General features: G+C 42.7%; 1 protein-coding gene across 1 annotated transcript; it reads right to left on the bottom strand.

Moving 5' to 3' along the window:
- Positions 1–1,119: 1,119 nt before the first annotated feature.
- On the bottom strand, positions 1,120–6,135 carry LOC106591992 (troponin T, slow skeletal muscle-like; the record flags this gene model as incomplete). Its single annotated transcript, XM_014183282.2, has 7 exons — positions 1,120–1,781; positions 3,446–3,559; positions 4,854–4,931; positions 5,160–5,276; positions 5,456–5,516; positions 5,657–5,678; positions 6,081–6,135. Coding segments are annotated over 7 exons (714 nt in total), but the record flags the coding sequence as incomplete, so codon positions are not given.
- Positions 6,136–11,172: the final 5,037 nt, after the last annotated feature.

Genomic DNA, 11,172 nt, shown 5'->3' with positions numbered 1-11,172 from the left:
GGAACTGCTGACACACTCCAGCCACATGAGGTCTAGTATTGTCTTGCATTAGGAGGAACCCAGGGCCAACCGCACCAGCATATGGTCTCACAAGGGGTCTGAGGATCTCATCTCGGTACCTAATGGCAGTCAGGCTACCTCTGGCGAGCACATGGAGGGCTGTGCGGCCCCCCAAAGAAATGCCACCCCACACCATGACTGACCCACCGCCAAACCGGTCATGCTGGAGGATGTTGCAGGCAGCAGAATGTTCTCCACAGCGTCTCCAGACTCTGTCACGTCTGTCACGTGCTCAGTGTGAACCTGCTTTCATCTGTGAAGAGCACAGGACGCCAGTGGCGAACTTGCCAATCTTGGTGTTCTCTGGCAAATGCCAAACGTCCTGCACGGTGTTGGGCTGTAAGCACAACCCCCACCTGTGGACGTCGGGCCCTCATACCACCCTCATGGAGTCTGTTTCTGACCGTTTGAGCAGACACATGCACATTTGTGGCCTGCTGGAGGTCATTTTGCAGGGCTCTGGCAGTGCTTCTCCTGCTCCTCCTTGCACAAAGGCGGAGGTAGTGGTCCTGCTGCTGGGTTGTTGCCCTCCTACGGCCTCCCCCACGTCTCCTGATGTACTGGCCTGTCTCCTGGTAGCGCCTCCATGCTCTGGACACTACGCTGACAGACACAGCAAACCTTCTAGCCACAGCTCGCATTGATGTGCCATCCTGGATGAGCTGCACTACGTGAGCCACTTGTGTGGGTTGTAGACTTTGTCTCATGCTACCACTAGAGTGAAAGCACCGCAAGCATTTAAAAGTGACCAAAACATCAGCCAGGAAGCATAGGAACTGAGAAGTGGTCTGTGGTCCCCACCTGCAGAACCACTCCTTTATTGGGGGTGTCTTGCTTATTGCCTATAATTTCCACCTGTTGTCTATTCCATTTGCACAACAGCATGTGAAATGTATTGTCAATCAGTATTGCTTCCTAAGTGGACAGTTTGATTTCACAGAAGTGTGATTGACTTGGAGTTACATTGTGTTGTTTAAGTGTTCCCTTTATTTTTTTGAGCAGTGTATATATATATATATATATTTATATATATATATATACAGAGAGAGAGAGAGCAAGAGTTCATATAAAGAAATCAAGAATAGAGTTACTGTACTTACAATTTCTGGGCAATCGTGATTCTATTCAAGAGAACGATAATCTGCACACAAAAAAATTATAGAAGAGATCACATTGCATCAGTGATTTCACGAATACTACACAACAGACGTACACGGTCGCTCACACACAAGCCTAAACATCTATGGATTCTGCCTTTGGTACATGTGTCCAGGTCTTCCCAACTGATATTTCTGTTTCTTCATGTGATCAATGAAGTCAAACTTATCCGACTCCAGTGTGTAGTTCCAGTTCCACATCTCCTGAGCTAGTTGCCTGGGAGACCAAGAGAAGGTGGTAGCTTGTATGTAGCTTTAGTCTTTCATTTTCAATCAAGAAGCCCTCAACAGTCTTGACTATGGAGTCAGCTGGTAACCATAGCAACACAGTTGGCAGCCAGGTGTGTGGGCTTTGGACATGAATTGTAGAAAACTCTGATGTGGTGGTGTGAGGAAGATTTTGGCCCATGTGTATTTGCCTTGGGGAGGCATGTGTGATCGGCCGGGACTCACTTCAGGGCGTCCTCTCAGGTTGTCGATCTCCAGTGTGGGTCGTCTCTCAGCCAAGGTCTTCTTCTTGATCTCTCTCCCCGTTAGACGCTTCCCCCTCCCACGATGCTCCACCTGAAACATATGTCAAACACACCTAGAACTTCACAAACTTAAAACCATATAGAATGTTGTGATTCTATTTCTATGTTTAACCTGTTATGGCTAGGGGGCAGTATTGACACGGCTGGATAAAAAACGTACCCGATTTAATCTGGTTACTACTCCTGCCCAGTAACTAGAATATGCATATAATTATTGGCTTTGGATAGAAAACACCCTAAAGTTTCTAAAACTGTTTGAATGGTGTCTGTGAGTATAACAGAACTCATATGGCAGGCCAAAACCTGAGAAGATTCCATGCAGGAACCTGTCTGACAATTTCTTGCCCTTCTTGATTATCTCTATCCATTACAGAGGATCTCTGCGGTTACGTGACACTTCCTACGGCTCCCATGGGCTCTCAGAAGGCGGCAAAAAGCTGAATCGTGGCTTTGCAGGCTCTGGCTGAAAAAAAGTAGCGCGTTTGGGTAGTGGCTGGTTACAGTACTGTGAGACTCAGGCGCATGCCCGAGTCGACCTCATGCTTTGTTTTCTTTCCTCTGTTTACCTAAACGCAGATTCCCGGTCGGAATACTATCGCTTTTTTACGAGAAAAAGGAATTAAAAATGGATTTTAAACAGCGGTTGACATGCTTCGAAGTACGGTAATGGAATATTTAGAATTTTTTTGTCACGAATTGCGCCATGCTCGTGACCCTTATTTACACTTCGGATAGTGTCTTGAACGCACGAACAAAACGCCGCTATTTGGATATAACGATGGATTATTTTGGACCAAACCAACATTTGTTATTTGAAGTAGCAGTCCTGGGAGTGCATTCTGACGAAGAACACCAAAGGTAATCAAACTTTTGTAATAGTAAATCTGAGTTTGGTCAGGGCTAAACTTGGTGGGTGTCTAAATAGCTAGCCGTGATGGCTGGGCTATGTACTCAGAATATTGCAAAATGTGCTTTCAACGAAAAGCTATTTTAAAATCGGACACCTCGATTGCACAAAGGAGTTCTGTATCTATAATTCTTAAAATAATTGTTTTTTGTGAACGTTTATCGTGAGTAATTTAGTAAATTCACCGGAGGTTTGCGGGGGGTATGCTAGTTCTGAACGTCACATGCTAATGTAAAAAGATGGTTTTTGATATAAATATGAACTTGATTGAACAAAACATGCATGTATTGTATAACATAATATCCTAGGTGTGTCATCTGATGAAGAGCATCAAAGGTTAGTGCTGCATTTAGGGTCTTCTGGGTTTTTGTGACATTATATGCTAGCTTGAAAAATGGGTGTCTGATTATTTCTGGCTGGGTGCTCTGCTGACATAATCTAATGTTTTGCTTTCGTTGTAAAGCCTTTTTGAAATCGGACAGTGTGGTTAGATTAACGAGAGTCTTGTCTTTAAAATGGTGTAAAATAGTCATATGTTTGAGAAATTGAAGTAATAACATTTCTAAGGTATTTGAAAATCGCGCGGGATTACACTGGCTGTTGCGTAGGTGGGACGATTTCGTCCCGCCTAGCCCAGAGAGGTTATTAAAACAGTATGACAGAACATTTGGCCCGCAACTGTAAGTTGACCAACGAAATAGATATTTATCTTCATAAAACACATTTACTGTATGAATCCAAAAATCTGTTCCTAAAGCTAACAAGCGAATGACAGTGGACATAAGTACCTTTTGCAGGAAGCCCCCAAAGTTGGCCCCCATGTTGGAAAGAACCTTCTTCTTCTTGGCCTCGTCATCGTTCTTCTTTTTAGCCTCCTCATCTTCCTTTCTCTGCCGTTCTTCCTGAGCATGAGAGAATGATAAAGTTAGAAAGGAAAAATACATTCTTAACACGACACAAGTCTATCTGTTGCTTAAAACCAGGGGTACCACAGGTGTGTACCCGGCCACACCACAATCCTGAGGTACAAGAGGGGTGTTGTCACATCCTGACCAGTAAAAGGGGTCATTTGTCATTGTAGTATGGTCAGGGCATGGCAGGGGGTGTTGTTTTTGGCGTGTTTTGGGGTTGGTTTGTTTCATGGGGATTTGTTCTAGTTTTCATTTTCTATGTTCTTTTTCTATGTGTGGCCGAGTATGGTTTCCAATCAGAGGCAGGTGTCTTTCGTTGTCTCTGATTGGAAGCCATACTTAGGCAGCCTGTTTTTTCCTGTGGGTTGTGGGTGGTTGTTTCCCGTATAGTCTGTGCACCTTACGGAACTGTTTTGTCATATTGTTTATTTTTTGGTTAAGTGTTCACGTTAATAAAAGAAGATCAAATCAAATCAAATTTATTTTTATATAGCCCTTCGTACATCAGCTGATATTCTCAAAGTGCTGTACAGAAACCCAGCCTAAAACCCCAAACAGCAAGCAAAGCATGTGAAAGAAGCACGGTGGCTAGGAAAAACTCCCTAGGAAAAACTCCCTAGAAAGGCCAAAAACCTAGGAAGAAACCTAGAGAGGAACCAGGCTATGAGGGGTGGCCAGTCCTCTTCTGGCTGTGCAGGGTGGATATTATAACAGAACATGGTCAAAATGTTAAAATGTTAAAATGTTCATAAATGACCAGCATGGTCAAATAATAATAATCATAGTAGTTGTCGAGGGTGCAACAAGCACGTCCGGTGAACAGGTCAGGGTTCCATAGCCGCAGGCAGAACAGTTGAAACTGGAGCAGCAGCACGGCCAGGTGGACTGGGGACAGCAAGGAGTCATCATACCAGGTAGTCCTGAGGCATGGTCCTAGGGCTCAGGTCCTCCGAGAGAAAGACAGAAAGAGAGAAAGAGAGAATTAGAGAGAGCATATTTAAATACACACAGGACACCGGATAAGACAAGAGAAATACTCCAGATGTAACAGACTGACCCTAGCCCCCCGACACATAAACTACTGCAGCATAAATACTGGAGGCTGAGATGAGCACTTTACATGCTGCGCCTTGGTCCAATCCTTCCGACAGTTGTGACAGGTGTATATTCAGGCCTACCGCGATCCTGGGGTACCACAGTGGTGTCTATTTGTCTCTACCACCACAGGGTTGTGAAGTTGACCCTACCACAATCCTGGTGTATCACAACGTGTGTTTTGGACTACCGCAATCCTGTTCTGCCGGTCCCGCTCCTTCTCCGCTCGAACTCGCTGCACCTCTGCCCTCTCAAACCGACGCTTCTCCTGTGGGAATGAGAGAGGGAAAGGATGAGAGGAAAGGAAAGGACTTTGGACTTTTTCATATCAACGTTTTTGATCATGAACTTGTGCGCTCCTTGACCAGGGTCGTGTTCTGTTGGGACGAAGCATAAAAACAAAACATTGTTATTGGACAAGTTCAGGTAGTTAAGGTTATACTTCCTCTGTTTTATTTCAACACTTCAACATGAAGTAAACAGGGAGTTGACTCACAATTCTGTCCTTCAGCCCAATGAGCTCCTCCTCCTCCTTCTTCCTCTGGTCAAAGTGGACATCAATCAGACTCTGCAACTCCAGGAGGTCCTTCTCCATCCTTTTCCTGTGGATGTCCTGAGAGAATGAGAGAGGGAAAGAGAGAGGATTGAGATTAAATAGATTATTATTCAGAGATGTGGTGTAAAGCGTAGCTACAAGCATCTATATTAATGTTCAGTAGTGAATTTGAAATGGAAGGGGAACGGCCAATCAGATAGTGGGCCAATTCCTTGATATGAGATGGCATCACTCACATCAAAGTCCACCCTATCCCCCTCTGGAATCTTGGGAGGGGCTAGCTGGGGCACCATGGGCCTTAGAGAGAGAGAGAGAGAGAGAGGAGAAGGGATGAGAGAAAATAAGTGAAATAGAGGATGAACAGAGAAATAAATGTTTTGACTTATTTGTCATACATGCACACAAAGCAAAATTGCCACACACAAAAGTGAACATACTTGGGTAATGGGAGTTTCTCCTCTGTATAGAGAGAGAGAGAGAGGTATTAACACATGAAAGCACAGAAACATATATTCTTGTTCTCATTCTAAAGACCATCCTGAAGAAAATAGAGGACACAATTCTCAAAAACAGGACAAAAAGACAAGACAATATGTTTTGCGTGAATCATAAATTGATATCAAGAGGGTGTACCAAAAAATATTTGAGTTATGCCTACAGATCTGACGTTAGTATTTGACCTCCAGAGTACAACAGGAGCAACAACATGCACTATCATCATCATCATCACCATCATCATCAATGAAGTGTCAGTGTGTGCAGCTACAGTACAGCTTTGTGGATGAGGCCATTATTTTTAAATCAATAAAACATCTATGTTTGCCTCAGCTGTGTTAGAATCACTCCCACAATCACTCTCACCTTCCTCCTCCTGAGCTTCCTGCTCTGATGTGCCGAAGGCAGAGAGAGAGAGAGAGAGAGAGAGAAAAAAGAGAGAGCGATATACAGTAGAGAGAGAGAGAGAGAAAAAAAAGAGAGAGATATACAGTAGATAATGAGAGAGAGAGAGAGAGAGAGAGAGAGAGAGGAATGGTGAGAGAAAGATAGAGATGGGATAAAAGATTGAAGAAGAAAAAGAAGAAAGGAGTTAAAGACAAGTGCAAATAGGAAAAACAGGGAAGGAGGGAGGTGCAAGAAGACAGATATGGAACGATTGAAGAGAGAGTAATTTTAATGCAGTAGTGCCGACAAGCTTAGGAAAACTCACATTTCCCATCATGCACAGAGGGCCAGGCCACATCATTGACTACAACTGTGTGACCCCAACAGCTACTAGAGGGAAATGTAGTTTTCTAAGAATTGTACTGTACAAGCTTTCATAATTATGAAAACACATGTTCACACATGTACATGCAAGAAGTAATTGCAAATGTTCTACATAAGAGGATATACACTAAGTGTACAAAACATTAGGAACCCCTGCTCTTTCCGAGACATAGACTGACCAGTTGAATACAGGTGAAAGCTATGATCTCTTATTGATGTCACTTGTTAAATCCACTTCAAGCAGTGTAGATAAAGGGGAGGATACAGGTTAAATAAGGATTTTTAAGCCTTGAGACAATTGAGACGTGGATTGTGTATGTGTGCCATTCAGAGGGTGAATGGGTAAGACAAAATATTGAAGTGCCTTTGAATGGGGTATGGTAGTAGGTGCTAGGCGCACAGATTTGAGTGTGTCAAGAACTGCAAAGCTGCTGGGTTTTTCACACCTCTTTAGTGTCCTAAGTTTTCATAACTGTTACCTTAATTGCCTACCATCTGTAAGCTGTTAATGTCTTAACGACCATTCCACAAAAGCATGTTCATTAATTGTTTATGGTTCATTGAACAAGCATGGGAAACAGTGTTTAAACCCTTTACAATGAAGATCTGTGAAGTTATTTGGATTTTAAGAATTATCTTTGAAAGACAGGGTCCTGAAAAAGGGATGTTTATTTTTATGCTGAGTTTATATAAAAACAACAAGAAAATAAAAAATGTTGGAATAAATCCAATTAAGAACCCAAATAGCATTAATGCACTACCTTTAGCCATAGTCACATGGAGAAAGGCACATGGTTCCAGTCTAAAGTGATGTAGTGTTATACAGGATAAAGGTGTAATTTGAGACAGCCATTGTTAAGTTAAAGTAGTAGAGTGTTGTAGGGGATATAGGGTGTAATTTGGGACACAGACAGTCTAAAGTAGTGTTGTGTTGTGGGGGATATAGGTTGTCATTTGAGACACAGCCAAAAGTAGTGCAGTGTTATTGTACATACTGGGTGTCATTTGAGACAACTAGTCTCACCTCCTCCATCCTCCTCCTGCGATTTTTCTTCTGGCTCCTCCTCTGGCTTCGCCTCCTGCTCCTCCTCAGCCTCCTCTGGAGAGAGCGAGAAAGAGAGAGAGGGGGGGGGGGGCAAATGGAGAGAGAAAAAGTCAGAGAGCAGTTCAGAGGACAAGATAAGGGACATGGGGCACTGACGAAACCAGGGCAGTGTGGTAGACAGGGAAAAAACTAAGACAAGTGTGGAGAAGAAAAATACACAAATATGAGACAAGTGGATGGAGAGAGACATTAGAATGATGATTAAAGAGATAGAAGATTAAAGGAATGGAGGGAGATAGAGAGTGAAAAGTGAGATGGAGAGTGTGTGGCTAATATAGTGAGGGAAAAAAGTATTTGATCCCCTGCTGATTTTGTACGTTTGCCCACTGACAAAGAAATGATCAGTCTATAATTTTAATGGTAGGTTTATTTGAACAGTGAGAGACAGAATAACAACAAAAAAATCCAGAAAAACGAATGTCAAAAATGTTATAAATTGATTTGCATTTTAATGAGGGAAATAAGTATTTGACCCCCTCTCAATCAAAAGGATTTCTGGCTCCCAGGTGTCTATTATACAGGTAACGAGCTGAGATTAGGAGTACACTCTTAAAGGGAGTGCTCCTAATCTCAGTTTGTTACCTGTATAAAAGACACCTGTCCACAGAAGCAATCACTCAATCAGATTCCAAACTCTCCACCATGGCCAAGACCAAAGAGCTCTCCAAGGATGTCAGGGACAAGATTTTAGACCTACACAAGGCTGGAATGGGCCACAAGACCATCGCCAAGCAGCTTGGTGAGAAGGTGACAACAGTTGGTGCGATTATTTGCAAAGGGAAGAAACACAAAATAACTGTCAATCTCCCTCGGCCTGGGGCTCCATGCAAGATCTCACCTCGTGGAGTTGCAATGATCATGAGAATGGTGAGGAATCAGCCCAGAACTACACGGGAGGATCTTGTCAATGACCTCAAGGCAGCTGGGACCATAGTCACCAAGAAAACAATTGGTAACATACTACGCCGTGAAGGACTGAAATCCTGCAGCGCCCGCAAGGTCCCCTGCTCAAGAAAGCACATATACATGCCCGTCTGAAGTTTGCCAATGAACATCTGAATCATTTAGAGGACAACTGGGTGAAAGTGTTGTGGTCAGCTGAGACCAAAATGGAGCTCTTTGGCATCAACTCAACTCGCCGTGTTTGGAGGAGGAGGAGGAATGCTGCCTATGACCCCAAGAACACCATCCCCGCCAGCAAACATGGAGGTGGAAACATTATGCTTTGGGGGTGTTTTTCTGCTAAGGGGACAGGACAACTTCACCGCATCAAAGGGATGATGGATGGGGTCATGTACCATCAAATATTGGGTGAGAACCTCCTTCCCTCAGCCAGGACATTGAAAATGGGTCGTGGATGATAGCATGACAATGACCCAAAACACACGGCCAAGCTAACATAGAGTGGCTCAAGAAGAAGCACATTAACCTGTTGGGTCTAGGGGGCAGCATTTGCACGTCTGGATAAAAAAAATGTACCCGATTTAATCTGGTTACTAATCCTACCCAGTAACTAGAATATGCATATACTTATTATATATGGATAGAAAACACTCTAAAGTTTTTAAAACTGTTTGAATGGTGTCTGTGAGTATAACAGAACTCATTTGGCAGGCAAAACCCTGAGACATTTTCTGACAGGAAGTGGATACCTGATGTGTTGTATTGACTTTAAACCTATCCCATTGAAAAACACAGGGGCTTAGGAATATTTTGGCACTTCCTATTGCTTCCACTAGATGTCACCAGCCTTTACAAAGTGTTTTGAGTCTTCTGGAGGGAGATCTGACCGAACAAGAGCCATGGAACGATGATGTCCCATTAGACACCTGGCGCGCGAGTTCATGTTGGGTACCCTCGTTCCAATACGTTATAAAAGAGTATGCATTCGTCCACCTTGAATATTATTCATGTTCTGGTTAAAAAGGCCCTAATGATTTATGCTATACAACGTTTGACATGTTTGAACGAACGGAAATATATTTTTTCCCCTCGTTCATGACGAGAAGTCCGGCTGGCTTACATCATGTGCTAACGAGACGGAGATTTTTGGACATAAATGATGAGCTTTTTTGAACAAAACTACATTCGTTATGGACCTGTGATACCTGGAAGTGACATCTGATGAAGAGAATCAAAGGTAATGGATTATTTACATAGTATTTTCGATTTTAGATCTCCCCAACATGACGTCTAGTCTGTATCGCAACGCGTATTTTTCTGGGCGCAGTGCTCAGATTATTGCAAAGTGTGATTTCCCAGTAAGGTTATTTTTAAATCTGGCAAGTTGATTGAGTTCAAGAGATGTAAATCTATAATTCTTTAAATGACAATATAATATTTTACCAATGTTTTCTAATTTTAATTATTTAATTTGTGACGCTGACTTGACTGCCGGTTATTGGAGGGAAACGATTTCCTCAACATCAATGCCATAGTAAAACGCTGTTTTTGGATATAAATATGAACTTGATAGAACTAAAAATGCATGCATTGTCTAACATAATGTCCTAGGAGTGTCATCTGATGGAGATTGTAAAAGGTTAGTGCATCATTTTAGCTGGTTTTATGGTTTTGGTGACCCTGTCTTTGACTTGACAAAACATTACACACAACTCTTGTAAATGTACTGTCCTAACATACTCTAAATTTATGCTTTCGCCGTAAAACCTTTTTGAAATCGTAAAACGTGGTTAGATTAAGGAGATGTTTATCTTTCAAATGGTGTAAAATAGTTGTATTTTTGAAAAATTTGAATTTTGACATTTATTTGGATTCAAATTTGCCGCTCTTGAAATGCACCTGCTGTTGATGGAGTGCACCACGGGTGGCACGCTAGCGTCCCACCTAGCCCCAAGAGGTTAAGGTCCTGGAGTGGCCTAGCCAGTCTCCAGACCTTAATCCCATAGAAAATATGTGGAGGGAGCTGAATGTTCGAGTTGCCCAGCATGACAATGACCCAAAACACACGGCCAAGCCAACAAAGGAGTGGCTCAAGAAGAAGCACATTAAGGTCCTGGAGTGGCCTAGCCAGTCTCCAGACCTTAATCCCATAGAACATATGTGGAGGGAGCTGAAGGTTCGAGTTGCCAAACGTCAGCCTCGAAACCTTAATGACTTGGAGAAGATCTGCAAAGAGGAGTGGGACAAAATCCCTCCTGAAATGTGTGCAAACCTGGTGGCCAACTACAAGAAACGTCTGACCTCTTTGATTGCCAACAAGGGTTTTGCCACCAAGTACTAAGTCATGTTTTGCAGAGGGGTCAAATACTTATTTCCCTCATTAAAATGCAAATCAATTTATAATATTTTTGACATTCGTTTTTCTGGATTTTTTGTTGTTATTCTGTCTCTCACTGTTCAAATAAACCTACCATTAAAATTATAGACTGATCATATCTTTGTCAGTTTGCAAACGTACAAAATCAGCAGGGGATCAAATACTTTTTTCCCTCACTGTAGAGGGCAGAGGATTGGGGCTTTAAAAACCATTTGTCAGCAGTGTGCTGAAAGCTATAGGAGCTGAGAGAATAGGCTAATAATAACAGGGTCATAGACTTCCACATGCAAGGCCAAGTATGG

Source organism: Salmo salar, chromosome ssa23, assembly GCF_905237065.1.
Source record: "Salmo salar chromosome ssa23, Ssal_v3.1, whole genome shotgun sequence".
Taxonomy (NCBI): Eukaryota; Metazoa; Chordata; class Actinopteri; order Salmoniformes; family Salmonidae; genus Salmo; species Salmo salar.
Note: the sequence above shows the minus strand (reverse complement) of the source record. Positions and strands in the feature narration are given on the sequence as shown.